General features: G+C 37.7%; 1 protein-coding gene across 4 annotated transcripts in view; it reads right to left on the reverse strand.

The window, feature by feature from the left end:
• The window catches only part of LOC111269946 (nose resistant to fluoxetine protein 6), a 93,685-nt gene that overhangs the window by 41,883 nt on the left and 30,925 nt on the right, over window positions 1-20,877 (reverse strand). For all 4 annotated transcript variants that reach the window (XM_022849879.2, XM_022849878.2, XM_086972295.1 and 1 more), the window contains exon 5: window positions 5,279-5,366. In XM_022849879.2, coding sequence (XP_022705614.1) covers window positions 5,279-5,366 — 88 coding nt within the window. The remainder of the gene's footprint in view (window positions 1-5,278; window positions 5,367-20,877) is intronic.

The raw sequence follows: 20,877 nt of genomic DNA on the forward strand, positions 1-20,877 counted from the left end.
GAAATATAAAACTTCTAAAACTCATGGCTGCCGTCCGACACCTGCTATAGTAGTGAGTCACAGCGAATACGTTGTCACGCGCGCTTCTGTCAATTGCAGTTGAATAACTGTTGAAAGCGAACGAGGACGATGAGAATGAGTCGAAGAAGTCTGATCAGAGCTCAAAAGCTAACCTTGACGAAACTCAGGATGGATGACAAAGACACAATTCTAGCCGATACGGAAAGGATCGTTCATCTAACGATCCTTCGACGAAACAAAAGGCGACTACAGCTGACAACAGATAAGCAACAACTGTCTACAGGGTACGGACCACATAATATCCCTTTGCACCCCAAAACGACAATTAAGCTCTCAATCAAGCTAAAGCCAGCTACGTCGGTATATTGTAATTGAATGAGATAATCCTTCACGGAAAACAAGTGCCACTATAAATAACTGACATGTTATCAAAGAAAAAGGATTTTACTCTAATATGATCCTGTGCAAAAGGAGGTGGTAAAAGTACGTCTTAATTCGCTATACCAACAATAGTTCAAATAGTAATACCCCTGGCTATGAGCTAACATTCTACTAATAATTTTAATGTATTCATATGTGGTGAATTAAGCTATGAACGGAAAAATAATAATAACGGTAATAACACTGTGAATAATATTTACATCGTTGTCTGGTAATGCAAAATAGGTCACCTTAAAGCGATATTGAGAGATGGGTCGATAGCGACACCGATAAAGTTAGAGAGGACCGACCGAGCAAATTTGGTATATTTGTTAAGCATGCTCCCTATATTATTATTATTTATATTATATAGAATATTAGGTTATTTGTGCATCAGACGCGTGGACAGCACGCCAATAGAATGATTTGAGCCGTCGGCGTTCAGGTAAAAAGGTTGCTAGCGATGTCAAAGTGCATACGCGTAACACGCTAACTACAGTTCCATGGAAAGATAGGGCAAACTTGTGGTCTCAGGTAAAGGACGTAATTTACTTCTGCCAGCTAATATTACTCTAGTCGATGCTAAAACAATATGATTATTTTTAACGATCAAAGAAAGCAAAAGGTTTTGAAGATATACCATGATTACTTGCAATCGAGAGATCACGGCAAAAGGCCGAAAGACGTGCGAAAAGGTAGGTCAGCAGTTTCATTGAAAAGGCATAGCGGCAGACGTTAAGTCATGTATGACGATACGAGTGGAATTCGCAGTGGTCGAGAAAAAAAGTGCACATTTAAAGCAGGCTAATCCTTACATCGCCTCTAGAGGTCGTGCGCAGCGGACGTGGATGGACAATAGGTCGAGGTGGCGATATTGGAGTAGCAATGTCGGATCGCGCGGTTGTATTTAAGAGCAATAAACTACTTGTTCAGGAAAATCTAAGGGAATTTTTCTGCCAGTTGAGAATTAGGAATTAAACAACCCAGCGAAACGTTTGATTCGAAGCTCCAAGAGCAAATGGAATCAATCGACTATTAAGTAGGCATATAAAATTAATTGTGATTATTTGAAGAAATATTTCTTTGTCTTGGGGATGCAAGAAATCTAACTACGTTTCATCGCTAAGAATCGTTTCAAAGGATCAAGTGTTAATCTAACGGGAAACGGCATGCAGGTCTGAAAGGTCCGTCCGTTATAATGATCATAAAAAAAAAACTTGCAAACAACACTCATAAATATACTTCGTTATCGTTTTATGGAAACCGGTACGATGAACAATGACCAAGTTACGTGAAGGTTAATAAATTGCGCTGACTAAAGACGTCGTGTTATTGTTATAATTTGGTAAGCCTACTTCATTACCTCGGTAATATGCTCTTCTAACGAATTTACCTCAAACTAGACTGTCCTAGGGAAACTGCCATACGCTAGTAACAACATATTTCATAGAGAAGCTGTAACCGATATGGAAACGAACCGAAAAATAATGGACAACGAAACAGAACAGATAGGAGCTTAGATAGGTGGCGTTTGTAAATCCAATGCACGAAACGTTATAATGTAGAAACTTATATATGTAGTCAGAACGAAGATATCCCCTGAAGAACCGAAGTTAAATGAATTAATTTAATGAATATGCTCGTATTGCTGAATTGCATTATTGTACAAATACGCCTCGTGACGTACTAGTACATACAATGACGTTACTTGAAATCAAAGATAGCATCTGACACAAGTGTTAGATGCTGAACATGAAGTTTGACGTACAGGTGTGACACATTTCATGGTAAGGAATAGCGTCGATCTTGGTGCCTGGGCTAACCATAAACAATATGTAATAGACTCTTTGGTCGAAGTGATGGCTGCCCTTGTTTTTGCGTAGTGATACATAGGCGCCTCTCAAACCTTCGAAAGAAAAGGAAGAAGTATTTAAAGATGTATATATTTACAAGTTGAAGTTCAAGCAGAATTGAACCAGTCTTGCTCTAAACTAGTAAATAGAAGCTTGAAATAAGTATTTTTTGGATATGCGAGAAGTTCGAAGTTGTAAAAAAAGTGGCTCCAAATAATATCGTATCAAGACTAAATGACAAGGTGAAGCTACAAGTGACGCGGTGCGACGTCTACGCATTGTTGACGGTGTGGCCGTTAGGCCAAAAGCCCCCATACGCATATGCGACTAATGTAATATGTAGTCGCATGTGACGAATTTGTTTTACTGTATTTGCTATTATCGTACGAAATCAATAAGAACCCTAAAATAGGAACAACGTACAATATTAAATTGCGTTGACAGGACTATTTTGAATATGAGCTTTTTTAGCGTAGATAGAAGTTTCTAAGGTGTCACTCTGAAGTAGAGGGTCTTAATGCTTACCACAAAGCGTACAAGGGATCAAAAAAGAGATAACTTGAAAGTAAATGAAAAAATAACGTTCGGTTAATCATTTTTAATTTAGGGTAACGACTTACTTGTGTACACTTATAAACCGTAAGTAGTGAGTTTAAATAATAAATATATAGCTTTACATCAACATGTTATCATCAACCGACAATTTGAACCTACCGTTTAATAAGAGTCGCCAGAACCATGAAGTCACAGGTGGGGCTTCAAAGCAGACACATGTTTCGGTAACCTACAGAATTTGCTCATTCGCACAGATCTTTATGCAACGTGTTGTAGTCATCTAATAGGCTAATGAAGCTGCCCATACACAATAATGCAACTAAAATAGCTGACTGTTACTTCATCGTTCCCTTTTCTGTTTACCGCTAAGAAATATTGAACCGTAGTATAGTAAAATTCAGAGCCTGACGAAGACAGCCAAAGGTCGTAATAATGAAAAGCATAAAAAACATGACTGTATGCAGAGTGTTAGAATAGACAGCATAAGCAATTGTTGACTGCGGTTACAGATACGAGGCTGAAGCGAACACTTGTTGGCCGATCCTAGCCAAAATGAACCTGGTTAGGTGGAATTGTAGCTAAGGAGGAGAATCCACACAGTACGAAATTAAATACAGAACACCTTAATTCGTGTAGATCTCGTATGGAGAAAGCCGCTGCTACAAGCATTTGGTCACTGATCGTCATAGAGGACTGTTTTCAGTGGTAATGGATAGCAAGAGCTTGCACGGGTAAACCGCTTGACCAAATGCGCGGGATATATTTATAGTATTTACGCACTGGGCCGTTGAAATTTTAATTACTGATGTTGTCAGTTAATCATGGAGTATAGAAACTCTTGCTAGCCAAAAGGATGGAGTTCATCATAGAAAGCTGACTCCGATCTGTCGCTGAGAGGCACGGTCTGCTCGACGAAAACCAGTATATTTTCATAAAGAACTAGTCGGTTCTACTGTGGAGGGTAATGCGGACACGCACGACGAGCGTCCACTGTCTTTCTGATAATATTGGTCGCTGTAAAAACGCATTTAAGAGTATAATGTGAAAGGATATTTTAAATTCTTCGCACCAATAAAACACCCCGCAATACTTCACCCGATCGCTTTCAGACTATCTCACTGAAAGCTCAGGTAGTAAAACGAACTCAACCTTTCCAACTACTGGAAAAGATGTCGTCGGTTTAGGCTAATTGTTGAAGGGAAAAGGTATCCAATTTGATGCAACACAAGGCAACTAAAGCAACTGAGGTATCTCTTAACTTGGTTAATTTAATGCCGAGTACTCATACGCGGGAGAATTAGCGGATTGTTTGGAACGTCAGTATGGACAATTTTCAATACAGCCTCAACTTCGGCCAAACAATTCTGGAGAAGGCCCAGCCAACGCCTGCCCTTTGGGTGATACAGGCCCATGAAACAGTTTGTATTCAGACAGCCTTGGTTGCCACCGGCACTATCTTATGCAATCTGGAAGCAATGAAAACACCAAAAGTAAAAAAAAAAACATAGAGGACCACGGGTAAAAGACGTTGACAGAACGGCTAGCAAAATGGTCAGGTATTAGTGGAATTGCACCCGGAACAGTAGAACGGAGCGTTATTTGGAAAATATGAACATCAATTGAACGCCCGGAAGAGGGGTGAGTAATTTATTTTTCCACTCAGTTCCTCACACGACACGGAAACTTTAAAGATTATCTGTTTCGGATCGAGAAAACTCTTTTAGACATATGCGTCCACTGCAGATTGGACGCCGAGAATAATGCTTCCCACTACTTGGCCATAGCGGACATAAAAGACATCCGCTTTTACACTACCTATCCAACAGTATAGAAAACTGGAAAAATGCCAAAAAATCAACAAGAGAGACACTACGCGAAAATGATAGACTACACAAAATTAGATAGATATTCTTGTAGGCAGAAAAGGACGTAACTCTAGGATCTGGCTTACAGAGCAGCGGTGAGAGACTTTCTTGCCGGCCAGGACCAAAACCGTCCGGGAAGGTAGGCAAGTGCAATGAAATCTACGTGGATAATCGAGAATAAGCAAACTGTGGTCTCGGCGGAACAAAGTTTAAACGTTGAGACTGAACCCTATACTTGGCCCACAAGGAATAGGCTTTGTTCTAGTGATGTTCGGCCATGTGTAATTATTATTACTGAGACCCTCTTAGAAAAATTACATAATGGGTAGTCGCAAATAGTTGGCAAATAGTGGGAATTTTTTTCCAAACAATTTTTATGCTGGATGTAGTGTCCACTTACTTATTCATACTTATATTTAAAAAAAAATATATATAGAGGTCTACTATTTCCCGAGTATTAGTGTTTTTGAAAGTCGTGATCGTGTAGGGTAGGGTAGTGTACATTAAATTAACACAGCTAGTCGCCACATATTTCAATAATAGTTCAAGACGCTATTGACTTACATTACGACCTTCTGTAGTCCATCAAACGTCCAACCTTCGTCCACATAGCAGTCTAGCACTTTTGCTGCGCCGTTGATAGATGAGAACGCTGCACAAAAAAAATTACCACAATTTGTCAGAATCTAAAATTAAATATTTACATACTAAATATGGAGTAGTAGTACAAGATGCATATTTATTAGGAAATGGTGTACCTGATGCAAACCCAAACTTAACTTGACCATTTATTTAGCTACAAAAATAAATGTTTGCGTTTCCTTAAAAACATTCTAAAAATAGATTTCGATTGCTAACCTACCGATATATTTGTGATTTTATTAGATTTGTACGTATATGCCGTCTTACCGATGCGGATAAGGGGTCAAAAGTCACTCGCTTATAAGACGTATCCTTATTTGCGCGTTGTTACGAGTGTCTGTGTTTGCGTATTTATTGAAGAAACAACACCTTCTAGCATTCTTGCATTGATCTGAAGATGCAGACATGCCGCTCGCTGAAGACCATAATTGTTAAAATTCCAAATGGATACTCAAGCAGCTTACTCAAACGCAATACTTGTTAGCGGCAAGCTAACTCTAAATATGCACGGCTAGCTCGTCTACGACAGCGATGCCTCCATGCGCACGCTATTGGTTTAATCATTTTCTGCATCAACTTCAGCTAATCAGGCAAGAATCTCAATGATCAATATTTTTGCCTCGACTATAAACGAGAACCGGGTGTACTTCAAGCGATTCTATAAGTTAGTACAGTATGTATGAAAAAGTCATATTCATCAACAATAACAAAATTCATCCACGATGGGAATCGAACTCAGATCATTATGTTCTTCGAAACTTCAATGAATATGAACGCCATCACCGGGACACTTTCTGCCAACTACAACAGCTTTACAGCAGTACAAGTTAGCGAAATTCAAACCGAAGTTACGACAGAGCGTATTTGGCGCTGTCGCAAATGCAAAAAATTAGTTGACTTAGCATCTAGCGGGCACAGAAAGACTAAGCAAAGCTCCATTATTTAAGCCTTTTTTTGACTAACTGGGCTCGATGAAAGACAATGATTCGTAAACAACCAGTTTTACATATCACTGAGAATGCTTCAAGATTATTTGAAAGAACATCTAGTGAAGACACGCAATGTCATACTCTATTACATTATAGACGGTTTCCTTCGTATAATTTTTATACACTATATATGAGACTTTGGCATGTACTAACTGTCGTTATTCGCTCTGTGAGATTAACCCCGAATTATATTATTTGTTTTCTGTCTCTATTACGCATCACTGACACGCGTATCTTTTTATAACTACTGTGTCATGTTTTGCTGATAACTTTAGAGCGTGTCATCGTAATAAGTAGATTAGTTATCTTCCTAGACCTATTATTATTTCAAGCGGCTCTAAAGTGATAACAGTTAATTAAACGAAATTCAGTTACTAAACTAAGAAGCATTTACTTATTATTAATTGTAAAAACAACGGATTATTTCAAAATTATTTAAGAAAAGATACACACATGGCTTTATACCTCAGAAGACATGACGGCTCCTTGATTTTAGTCATTGAGCCTTCGTTCACTCATTGCAAATTTTAGTCTCTATTATATTAGATTGAAAAAATTCTCGCTTTTATCATTGAATAAAATAATAAATACCACATTTTTCATTTTAAATACAATATAGCCCATTATTGTTCACGACATTATCCCATTTCTTCACCAAATGATATGCGCCGTTTTACCAGGAAGTAGCTGATTTCGTCTCAAAGAAGTTATCCATCCACATTTTGAACTGCTGACTTACGTTGAAGGTGAGGCATGAACGTGATTGTCCAGTGAACAGAAAAGATGGTGAATTTGTTGTCACAAGTGAACATATTGAGGGTGCCACTAAAATTCCCATTCGAAGTGCAGGAGGGCAGTTTGAACACAGTAGGATGACCTAACCTCGGCCTTTTTTTCCTAGTAGCTTGATCGAGTCGATACAACTACACAAAAGAAACGTGCCGGCGAACCGGCAGATTCGTAGGAGGCGATTCGCAGCAAATGTGGTCCTTGCAGTGCCACCAAACGCAAAACATAGCCTTGGTTGAACGAGGATCTACTTAAGCCCTGGGCCTCGGCCTTTGTCCCGCAGCCATTCATTTTGATTTTTGGTTTATGTCGGCGTACAAGCACCACTTCTGATTTTCGGTAACAATTATATGTCACAGTTGGTCACTGTGGCTGCGTAACGCTCGACAGTGAGCGGGATGTAAAGTTGCGACATTAAACCATAACACCTTATTGAAGTTCAGGAGGTACACAACTTCAAGCTTCTGTGTAAGCTCTAAGGACCTGAGGTGGTTAACAACGGTCGTGTGAGTGTAACCTATCTTTTCGGCCAATTTCTGCAGCAAGTCGGTAGTCTTCCTTCAAAAGTGTTTTCATATGGTTGTTATCAAACTCAGACGGTCAGCTAGAGCTAAGGACCTTTTTTAGGTCGGACTCAGTTTTCAAGGGCAAAATATTATTGAATAATACTTTTAGGCAAGTGTCCAGGATTGTTGGCCTCGAGGAAATGGGCAGTACAGGAAGTGTTGACAACGTACTTTTTCTATCTGGAACACTTATCTTTAAGGAAACCTTTTGATTTGAAGTCGCACTCACAACACAATATTGCTATAGGGCACTGATAGACCAGAAACAGCGCTTTCAAACGGTATATCAGCGGCAAACAAGGCGGAAGTAAAAGTGGGAAAACATTCAAGTGCAGTTTAATACAATCAGGTTATAAAACCTCACTGTACATTACAAAAAGGATATTAGGAGCTATTTCGTGCTAGAAGGCAGCTGACAGACGTAGCACACTTTTAAAGCCTGCCATGAATCATCCCAAACGCCGAAAAATACAGGTCAGGTAACAACACGGTCTAAATATTTTATCTATTGCATATTCTCCAACAGACGAACAGGCATGTTGCATCCGCTGGGCTATGCGCTTGTTCTTAATTAGCTTGACTACACTGATTGTTTATGTACAATGAACTAGCTACATCATCAGTCCTTGCTGTCCAGTGTTCTGTTTCGTAACAACTCACAATATATATATACGCCTGTTTCGCAAGTTTTCAGCAACTTCGATGGGTCATATTCCGAATGTAGTATAGCATACAAAAACTCGTGCGAGCATTATTTACTCAAACAAAGGACGCGTTTTATTCATGTCGTGGAAGATGAATGATCGTTTTTCAGTCATTAGCCACATTAGTAGCACTCTGCAGTACTCGCGGTGGCAAGATTTGACAGAAATGACACTGAAATGGTTGGAATGGGGCAAAAAAGTGTAGCGTTCGAAATTGATGTGGACACTGAAAAGTATATGAATATGCTACCAGACATCATGCACGTTAACGTATTGCATCAGTGTTTATGAAGAAAGCCTGTTTGTTATTTTCGTCTGCGCTGTAGCTATCAACTACAATCGGAAGATTGTCTATTTTGCAAAAATTGACAGCACTACCAATAATGGCAGCTGTATAAGCAGACCCGTGAATTTTTCGACTTTGGTACACAGTTTATAAGACAGATATCAAGTGTAACGGCGTGGCCTCGATGATCGTTTACGCTACAATTAAGGCTCCCTTTCCGAACACTTTAAAGATGGCGCTCCTTTAATTTTGACAAGTGCTAGGCCTTGACACATGCATACTTATTCACCAATTTGGTTTGACATCTTGAACGTTCGATTCTTAGACTGTCTTACGTTTGCTGTCATATACTGTATTCTCAGTTTCTCCATTGCTGAAAAAAGGGCAGCTGAATTTCTCAAGCACTGGGCAGTAAAAAGACCATAGCCAACCGTCTGAATATATGCATTTGATTGTTGGGACGACTGAAAAAAAATTAATGACCTCGCAAAATTCGTAACGGAGTAGGGGAAGGTATGCCTTACCATCTTCAGCAGCAAAAATGGTTAAAGCATACTTAAAAAGAAAACGTTCCGTTTCCCTCGCAACATTTGAAATGAGATGAAAGATAAAATTGTTATATCTCGCTATACTTATCGTACGAACCTCTTTGATAGCCGTTTAGCTATGCAAATGGATTTAGGTATCATGGATGTAATAGGTGCGATGGTCGCAGCCATCGGGTCGAGAGGTCTCCTAAAAATATATGATAAAATATATAAATATTTTCATACATCCTAAAACAACAGTAAACATACTGATAAAAAATATATTTTAAAAATCTTAGACCATGTTCCCTTTAAGTAATGCTCATTATTTTGTGTGCTGTTGTAATTTTATGGATCCAAGAAAATTTAATTAGATAATGTATTCTGTGATAGAGACGGGTCTTAGGAATGTGCTCGTACGATCGATATTGACGTGCATTTATCTGCTTCACGCATGCACATATATGCAATACGATAGTATACGTAGAGACCGACTTTATAATACCTCATTTCAGTCCGGGAAGTCAAAGAACCGATGCAACGACTACCGCACTGTGAGGCCCTGCGAGGTTGTTTCAAATAAAGGAAAGACCTTGTCAACACAGTACTAATAACTACTACCCCTGCCCCAAGTTGTTATTAATAGATGTAGATAGTAATAATTAAACTGTATGAAGCGAACTATTCTGTTCAATATATTACGCCAGAAGTTTTTTTATGCCTATTTGTTATACGTTGAACAGCTGTGCCGCTTGTTTTATGGATTTCACTAGCCGACAATCGGTGAAACTTATTAATCATTGATCGTGCAGCGTGAGACACACCCAACAGTTCCTCGTCACGGAAGTATAAAAGACGGTCTTGGTGGTAAATTTTTTATCATTTCGGTAACATAGATACCTGGTGCGCAGTTGCCTAGACGTCATCACCACACTCAAGGTTAATAGGATCACCGAAGTCTGGTAACGTTGATATATGATAGAATTGAACTAATCGAATCGGAGATAAAGAAACGAAATCTGAAATAAGTCACTAGTCTGACACATAAATTAATGCCTCTGCTGGAGAAAGAGGTACCAAGTGAGACAAATTTTCGCTTTGTAAGTATAAAGCCATCCTATTCGTTGTTTACGCACCCAGAGATGGTAGAGCTATTAAGAAAGCCAATGTAATGTTCTCACAGCTGTCGGCAAATATTAAACGAATAAATAATATCCTGCTCGTCCCGTTGTCGGAACCAAAAAGTGGAGGAAAAAATAAAAGGAATTCAAAAAACAGAGGTCGCTTATGGACATGACAAAATCGACGTGAAACATATTTTAGAAGATCATCATATCGAAGGCTGTCGGAATGGAGTGAGAACGGCAGAAAGAACTGCATCAGTATCACCACAATCGAATGAATATAAAGCTCGTTTTGATTCCAGTTGAGGTTATCAGTACGACATTGCATTAAATTTAATTAAAGAAGAATACGTTGTTGGCGAGAAAGCTGAACACCAACGTATCGGCCAGGGCCACGGACAAACCGTTTCAAGAACGATTATTTCAGAGAGACATTCGAGTCATTCTGCTTCGGCATACAGATACGTTGAATGATGCACCAGACCCACTAGTAGCCACAATTAGCAAGCTTTTGTAGACGGATTTTTTTGGGATACTGATTTTTCAAGAAAACAAGGTAACACATATAAAGAGAGAAAGAAGAGGTGCATTGCAATGAGTCCGTCAAATTTTTCAAAAATACAAATATAAGGCTAAAGGATAGCAGGTATATGGCTAGTGTTGAAAATGTTAACCTATTTCTAATGAAATCTAATCGTTATAGTTACTAAAAATCTTTCCTTCAGTTGAATACGGACTTGTTTCGACGTATGTTCTTAAAATTTCTCTAATTCTCTGCTATTTCGGAAGATCCTGAATCAAGAGATAAGCCAGAACGATGGGGAGTAATTGCCGACATTAAAGTAAAGGAAACAAATTAATGGACAGATGCGTCGAAAATTTTATGCGGATTATTTTAAAATAAAGTCAACCGTTGTGGCATACGTCAGGCGAAACTATTGACGGCTGCCGTCAGCGCATTGAAATTCGGTACGAGGATAAAAAATATGTTTGGAATGAGTATGATCTGTCAACACCATCCATCCATAAACAATGAGAATATTATTTGTATTAATATAAAAATATAAAAATCCCATCCTATATATAAACATCCCATCCTATTTCTAAATATAGATACCTTTGCCGGGTTATTGGTACACTTAGCAAACGTCATTACTTTCATGCACTCTGAGAGAATGTCATGGATTCTAAATAACTTAGGAAAACCTAATCACATGATTCGTACGCGTCGTACTGTATAATGGATGTATGTAATGTGTATGTAAATATAATATGTAAGAATGCGAAGTCAGCGGAACTTTGACCCGCTAAACCATCGTCCAGATTAAGTACCCTTTGCTCATTATTCACGATAGAAAAGTTTATTTAGATGTATTGTTATATACTTGAAATTAATAGAAATTTAAGAATAGATCTTAGCTTTAAGGAAACAATCAGAATATAGTCTGATTATGCATCAACCCTCAATAAAGCTATTAAAAAATGATTCTACATTAACATAATAATGAAAAAGAAACCTTACTTAGGAAGGCTGAGAAACTTATCTGTATTTTGCCATTCAGAAAATTTGCGGCCGTATAGGGGTAGTGAACGCGCGCCGGCGCATGCACCACTAAATGAGAGTCACTTTTCGTAGCTAGCCGACCTGACGCGCGATTATTCGACAAGGCTGCCAAAAAAAAAATTCAAAAAGTGCAGCCACTGTGTTTTCCAGACGTTCAAGATCCTGACAGTCATTAATTAGTTTATTTTGAAAGCCGACTTTAATGAGAAAGATCTTGGCTATTAAAGATCAGGGTAGGTGAGGAACCAGCTGAATATCGGCCGCTAAAAATAGATAATGTACCGTTACTGCAGCATATAAATCCGAGTAGAGCCTATTGGCCCATCTGTGATACGAGCTATGCAACGATCCTAAATTGTTGCCAATATAGATGGTGCTAGGTGAGCAGTTCAGTAGAATTTAAAATAGACTAAATAACAACATTATGCGTTATCTACCACAATCGTATTTTTTATAAATTATAATATAATGGAAGTAGACTCGGCAGTTGTAGCTATCTATGGCGCCCAAGTCCCATAAGCGCGTGATAAAATATATAAATAATTGCTACACCCATTACAGTACAAGCTCTCGTACTAGTTATAGGGTATCTCTACGCGTCACTCACTATGCGACACAGAGAACCGTTAATTGTAGAATTTCCAATTCATACTTTTAGATTTTTACGTAAATGGTGTACATATATATACACGAGGAGAAAGCAATGCTCTTTATGCTGTACGTTGTCGTGGTCTTATAGATCTTTTTTATAGATAAATTTTATGGAATGACTAGTTTAAAGTAGGCGGTAATACAAAAGATGTACAAGATGCATGTAAATCTTAACTGTCATGAAATGGATTTTTCGAGAGAACAATTCATGTGCCTGAAAACATTTTTCACGTTTAGAATGAGATGAAGGGAAGATAAAAATGTTTCTTGCAGAATTCATGTTCAAAATACATATTTCAATAAAATAATTGAATTTCTATTAAACGTAGGTTTTCTGCAAATTTTCGCTATTATTCAATAAAAAAATTCCCGAACAACATTAAACTACTTTTTGTCGTCGTTAGCGCCGGCATCAGCAGATTTAGCTACATTTAAAATCTGGGGGGGGGAGGGGGGATGAGTACTAAGACACCTTTCTCTGCCTTATGGCTTATCGGTAATATCGCATTTTCACGGGGAAAGCTGAAAGGTTGAGCCTTCCTGTGATGACCATAGTCGTGACAAAGGTGCACCCGCTACAGTTGGTACTTTAAGCCCCTCGGTTATTACAACAAAATTCAAATCAGAGCTTACAACGCCTTATAAATCCACATTTTAAGCAGAACCGATTCATTCAATACTTACTATAAGAAAAAAGACTATTTTTGCCCAAACATCGGCTCAAACAAATATTGAAATTTTTTTAAAAAATATTAAACATTTTAGAAACTTTTTTTTTCGAATTCAACTTTTTAACAGCTGTTATGAGAGATTTGCGATGAGATTCATTATTGTCGAGTTAAGGTTGCTATAACTGCCAAAGTTCTAAAAAGATGCATTAACGTTCTGCAATGTTGAGTCTTTGCTTCGATCAGCTCTGCCTTTTGTGTCCTTTGGTGGAAACGGCCTTAGTCTGTTAGGAATTTATGTCAATCAACACATATACGCAATCAGGCACAGTATACACAATTACACCGCTTGTCCGGAAGGACAATATCAGAATTTGATTGTGATAGTTTTTGTTCAGAGTTTACGCACAAACAGATTCTCCAGCCGCGGTTTTCTATTTCTGTGAAAACCGTCTATCTCTTCCATCCAGTTCTCAGCCAGTTCTCTTATTGCTGATTTAACAGCAACCATTATATTATCTAGATCAAAAACAGCGACTGGAAAATTTGGTATCACCCAATACCCACATGTCAAAACTTCAAGAGATAAGGACAACGTCCTAAGCTTGTAATATTATTGTCGACCCAAATGTTGTGCTACCATATAATGTTAGCATTTTGTAATTTCTTTTAGATATATCTACGAATTCCTCAAGCACTACATTATATTGGGGCACCACAGTTGATCTAGTAGAGTCGGTAACAATTGTGCAGTAAGTTACAGTTCGGTGTCGTCGCATTATTGCAAATATCGTAACATTCTCATAAGATACACTTCGGGCTACTTAAAATGGACGTATGTAGAAATGAAAAACACGTTACCTTCAACTAGACCAGCAAAATCAATATGTACTCAATCAAATGATTCAGTCAATTTTCAACTGAAATTTTCACTACGTTTTTAGCTCATGACATAATTCCATATATTCTATCGTTTGAGTTTGATTTAGTACCTATCAGATTTTTTTAATATTATCAACGACAGTAATATTTCCAGACTGTTTGTTCATGGATAGCTGTTATCTGTCGTACTAGTAAACGGATTGAGAAAGCAGCATTCTTTTGTCTTGCATCTGCGTATTTTTGACATCGTGAGCATTTGCGGTTTTTTTTCAATGAAGCATAAAACTCCCAATGGACTACCCAACTTTATGTTAAGTAGCGTGTTTGGTGTATTTTATACTTTGCTAGTGCGGCATGAGGCTGAATGTCTATTTTATATGCAAATACTTCAGAAGATATATCTGAAGCGTAAGGTATCTGCGAGGAGAAATCTTCCAATAGAATCGGTCTTTTTGCCAAGTGCAGCGGCTGCTTCCTTACCTCGGCATTTTAAGACAACTTCATTTATACCCTCATACTCCGATTTTCCTAGACCAGAGGCTCAAACAAAACACTTGACACGTTCTTCCGCCACGGCCGATATCTCTGCCAACCGTTAAAGGCAAGCTGTCAAATGTAAGATTGAAATTATTCTCAGATTGCCTTAAAGATTGCCAAAACATATCGTGAACTGTTGGACAAATTGTGGCTAATTATATCTTTAAATACATCGCGGTGTCGAAGAAACTCATCTAGGCATGAAACTATATCTGTTGAGACACAGCTGGCCGTGTTTTGCTGCAATAAAACGAGCTTTGTTTTCGTCAGATACACATTATTTTATTTACCTAGTATGTCTTCATATCTAGCATACCAATTTCTCAATAGCGGCCTATCCGCAATATCGTAGAAAAGATTTGCTATTTCATTATCGGGTCCTTGTGGAGTTTAAGTGACGTTATTCGAAGCATTGGATTTCGTATTATTTGAATCTGCGGACTATCTGATCCTGGCGTAATCTGATCAATATCGCCAGTAGGTTATCAGAAGAAAAAACTTTATAGTAGAATCAATAAATGACCTTGCTTCTAGGTAGTATTTTAAGGTAGTACGAGATGGGTCACAGGCTTCACATCTGCTAACTTGTTGTTGTTCCCGAATTGCCCCATTAAGCTAGTAGTGACCTTTATCCCGTTCTGGCATTAAAATGTCCCAGCAGTTATGCTGCAAATACTACGCCAGCATGTTTTAATACTTGGTTTATGTTATACCCAACCCAATTCATTTGCCAAGTTCCAACGATTGGATTACAGTAGTTATACTTCCCTAAGTTCCATTTCAAAACAAAACTTAACAAACTTGCTTCACTTGTACATATAAGATTAATCTCCGGTCGTGCACGTGGTGCCAGTCTGAGACCTTATTCATGCCAGACTCCGTACCCTTTTTTAGTTATTTTAGCTTTTCCCAATGGAACACCGTGGCATTTATCTCGCTCTTTGATTTTAACTAATTATATTCCTAAAAAAAAAAAGTATTAATTGGATCGAAAGTTGTACACTATATGCCGAGACGGTTCCGAATTTATCCAAAACGGACCACATTAGGGGTCCGTCCTCTGGAAGAACAAAACTGCCCCCAAAGAAAAAGTACCCCCACATTTGAGCCTTATAATTCGCATGGTGAGAGTGTCTCATAAATTTCGGTGGAAATCACCACGTTATTCCTAAACTATCAAAATCATAAATAGGAAATCTACTGCTGCGTTCTTTTTTTTTTAGAGTTTTCAAAAAAACGAATTGATGTGAGTGGAATTGATTCACGTTACATCAAGCACCGCATTTCGATCGCGGATCTACAAGTTTATAGTTGATAGGTCGAAACAGGCTTCGTGTCGCAGCTGTCTTGTTATCTGTATAATTTAGTTTATCTATTAACAACAATTATTTCCGCTTTCCCATTTTTACAACAGTCTTACTGCCACGCCTCAATGATTCCGTCATCATATATTAGTGTTTGGTTCGTGTTATACCGAACACGACAGACACTATTGCTCGAGCCAACGTCTGGTTGCAGTTCTCCTAATCTGGCTATTTAATTACTACCATCCGATTATAGTAATCAATTTTCTCTAATTTAGTCTTTTTTTATTTGAAATTAGGACCCCTGTTCTCTTGGTGCATACATTTCCTTATGATCCCTACCAGTAGTGATTGGTTACTTTTCTACACAGATCCGCAAGCCTCGTACCGCGTTTACTTACAATATTTTCTAATTACTTTGCTCTAAATCTGCCGATCTAACGATCGTGCCTTCACGCCGCAGTTATCTTATCAACCTATTTAAGCAACAGGTTCGTGTTACCTCTAATTCCCTATCACTCGATTGCAAACCGAAACGTTTACGGGTATTTGCGGTTCCTTTGATATTCTATTGTATTGATCCGTCTAAAGTTACCATATTTCTTTCATCTTTTAACTTTTTCCATGACCTCATCCACACCAATAATTGGAATAAATTTCCAGCAAAGCAGTCTCATTACTTTGTCGCAGTTTATCCTATCCCCCATAAAAAGTATTCACTCAATGTCAGCCACACGCGGATTGATTCACGTTCCAGCAATCATTTCACAAACGTACCAAGCACCGCGCCCCCTGCGAAAGAAGCTATTCCCAAAAAACGTTCACACACTCAGACATTCATATCATGTCAAGAGCATAATGCATGTTCTGTGAATGGTGGGCTAGTTCGGCAGAAATTATAATTCCACATCTAATAGCAGAAGTTAGAGGAATCGAAAATCCCTTGCTGTGACGTTTTATAGAAGTTGGAAAAACAAACAATCTTCTAATTCTAAAGGAAACTTTTCTTTATAAAAGGTAGTTATCATCAATTTTCAATCGTTTCAGCAAAGATTATAATTTTAGCTTTCATTAGCAAAATTGTGAAAAGCTAAACACGTATCCTAAAGTTGAATGTTCCTATATGGAGTTTTTAAAAATTCTCAATCATGGCAAAGATAAACTAATTTTCGCAGATAAGTATTAGGCTTTACAAGAAGAAGAAGAAGAAGAAGAAACTGGATTCATCTAAATCCATCGGCTTTACCCTCTTAGGTTCCTCCTAAACTTAAACTCAAGCGACCTACAAAAAATGAATTAAATTAAAAAATTAAAAGGTTAATCTAATCATGAGAACCTCGCAGTCAATTGTACACGAATAGAATACGCTTTACATTTACATTGCACACGCATTGTATATATATGAATTGTAACATAATATATAATAGTGGTTTTGTTTTACTATTGCAATATATAATACATTTATAATTTATTAGTTCTGTTTTCTAATTAATTTTTCGATACCGTTACGGCATGTAAATAATATTGGCTTATTTTTCATTATATAATTATATTAATTATTCTTCTTCTTCTTCTATTAGTTGATGATTATGCTGAAGTTTATTACCTACGTATTATTAACCTATCACGTAAAGTCACACTTACGAATGGCTAGATTTCTATTAGGCGAAGATCCTCAAAGAAGCTTTATCGCTATGCGTAAGCTAGCACTGAAACCAAGCCAATTAGCAATTAATATATGCGTGTCAATGTTTTTAGGAGCTCATCTAGCTCAATAAGGCCATTGGCTGTGTTTGTTAGCCAGAGATAATAAGTTAATTGGAATAGAAACTCATTTAAAAACATAACCAATCGGCACTAACAGGGCGATTGCGTCGTCCACCAGCGGATAATATAGCATTAGCCGAAAAGGTAAATGAATAGAAATATTGTTGACCTATAGTGAGGGTCATTCGCAGCGAACCTATGCGTTCCAAATTTTGTGGTTTTTCAATCCCTTAACTGCTCTTCCAGTGGTTAGCTGCAGTATTAAGAGTACCAGATCTAGGAAGATTTTGAAATCTAGAGGCGTTCGGTCTTCAGAATTACGTTAGTCGGACTACTGGAATATCGTAGAACAATTTAGAAAAAAACAACGTGGTGAAACCTATTAGATTCATACGAAATTAAAGAACGGTATAAATATTCTGAATAACAACAATGCGTTAGCTCAAACGCAATTGCAAACACGCTTTAAGAGGCTGTCTAAAGATAAAATATTAGTAAAAGACAGATCGCAATTCTCAACGACAACACAACGAGGAATTTATTCAATAAGGACAGCAATGTCCTTATGGAATGCCTCATTTTCTAGGAATTCATTCCACATGAGAGTCGTGAATATGTGTTGAGGATTCAATAATTTCGTAGAATCTAAAGAAAAACTGCCGCTAAATGATTGCGTCGATGATATCTCAAATTTGCTTTCGTATCCATTGCCAGCTTTAGCGAATTTCCGGTGCCACAAGGTAGTATGGACATGTGATATCCGAAAGGCTTACTTCATAATTCCGGGTTATATGGATTATTTGACATTCTGCTGGTTTAAGGAACCCAATATTTTTTCCTGTCAAATATCTTGCAAAATGGGTGCAGTATATTTTAAAATCTAGAATAGTTGGTTTCATACTATTCGAGAGCATGCCAAGTTCTATGCAAGATTTCACCTAGAAACTTGTAGAAAACGAACTCATATTCGATACGTTAATTGGTGCGGATTCAGAGAAAAATATAGCTGTTTGGTTGAGGGTCATAGTTCTTACTTTTCGAAACGCTAATATATCAAACAAGTTCTGTACGAGCGCGTATTTTGCGTAAGCTGTTTTGAAGTACCGGTCTTAAGTCAGATGTTCCAAATCAGCCTTCTGATATGACGAGGGGCTTCGGTGTTTCGCAGTGTGAGGAGAAATTAGGATACAATGCTCGCATTCGTTAATAACGTCACAGACAATGCATACTACAATGGATAGCAAGGCGCGTCTTCATGATTCTCAGAGTTTCTTATAGCCGTTCATAGTTTAGACACGTTTAAGAAAGTTAAAGTTGAACAATAATCTTTCAAGTGATCTGCAAAAGCAGTGATTGCGATGATGTACTGGGTTAAAAAAATATTTGTTTGTTTGTTTGAAGTATTACGTTGGCTTGGTTTGAGCAGGGATGTTACGCCCAAAGAAGCAGTACGCATATTTACCGACGCAAACGCTTGGGCATTCACGTCAATGATGTATCTTAAAGTGTAACCGGCCTATAGCAAACTTATGGCTCATCTGGTAACGTCTAAGACGAGACTGAATCTATTCGACTTCACGATTTCCCGGAAGCTGTCGTTTTGACAGCCAGGTAGGTACTGAGAGTAAATATATATCTATATCTAATCAAAAAAACGCTGAGTTCTTCTTTTGATCCAACACGCGAATAGTGCTGCATTTACGGTGAAAAGCAAGCCATTTTAAAATAGGAGACGCGGTTCGGGGATTGATAATCTCGTTAATCTACTAGATTTTTTGTTATATTCGAAAATGAATACCTTGCTTCCAAACCCGACACTAGCGCGATTGGTTAGGCTTCGAAGGCGCAAGTTATTATTTCATCAGGCAGCAATTAATCACTAATCCGGAGAGCTTTTCGCCATTGACTAAGTTAGAGAGCCTTCGCGTTTATATTACCAGCATTCTGAATACCCATGAAAAAAGTTAACTTGGTATCGCATTCTAAGAAAATCTATTGATAGTTAAAAAAATACGCTTGTCGATTTCATGACAATCCTGTATGAAATATCCGCACTAATTAACCGGAGGTCGTTAACGAAACATATGTTTAATTCTCAATAGGCCTCCTTTCAGTAGTATCATTAGTATAACCAGATATTTTCTTTCAACCTCCCCGGAAACAATTAAGCTGTTTGGGCGACAAGCCCTATGGTTTAGTTAAATTATGGAAACAAAAAAGAATTTTTTAGAATTTCTGAAAACGTACAAGTGAAGGATAGCTTATTATTTTACAAACACAACTTCGGAGGGGCAGGCGGCACAGAAACGTCATTGGATCAAGGAGACATTGTCATTATATAGAAAGAGTATTCAGCAAGACGATCATTTTAGAAATTAGGAAGAACTGAAACAATAATACCGAATATTTTACCTTTTTAGTAGCGATCATATTAATCAAGCAAGTAAGCTCTTAGCAAAGCTTTTCTAGCTTCTTGAGTAGTACTAAGAATGCGTTGAAATCGTTTAGTTAGTGATGCCAGCAGAAGGTCGTTCCCGCAGGTAATAAATCGTCACTATACAACCTATGGATTTCGTGAAACATAGGTAATCATGTTCAAATGTACTATAGTCAAAGTAAAGCTCGGTTCTTTTCTGCTGTCAAAGAGAGGAAATTACACGTTATTTAACAGCTAGTCCACCCGGGCTGTTCTACTTGTCGCTAGAATTTGGTGTTACCACCGGTTTCAGTTAGCGTCAGTTACCAAGAAGTTACTCGAAAAAAAAAAGGTTTCCTTTATTGTCATTGATTACTAACTTACTTACCATCACGAATAGGTGTGAGATTCTATTAACGTAGATGCTTAAGTAGGAATATTCGTCCAGACTAGAGACTATATCGTAGAAGCTAAAACTATTGAACTCTGCTCTTGCTTCGGTTAGTGCTTTCTGATTAGTTAGCGTTCTTTATTATTATTATTTTTTTTTTTTAAATATTTTGTTATTAATTTGAGTAACTTTTCAGTGTCTTTCTCTACAGTTGTGTTTAGTTAATCTGTAATTCAGCTTGAAGACTTTTTTAATCTATGGAAATAATCTTTTATTCCCGTCAGTTTCACTCTAGATTCATTGTTGTTTCTAGCTATTATTTGTGATAGGGCCCATGCAGTTGAAAATAAAACAGA

The sequence above is a fragment of the Varroa jacobsoni genome, unplaced genomic scaffold, assembly GCF_002532875.2.
Source record: "Varroa jacobsoni isolate VJ856 unplaced genomic scaffold, vjacob_1.0 scaffold_1425, whole genome shotgun sequence".
Taxonomy (NCBI): domain Eukaryota; kingdom Metazoa; phylum Arthropoda; class Arachnida; order Mesostigmata; family Varroidae; genus Varroa; species Varroa jacobsoni.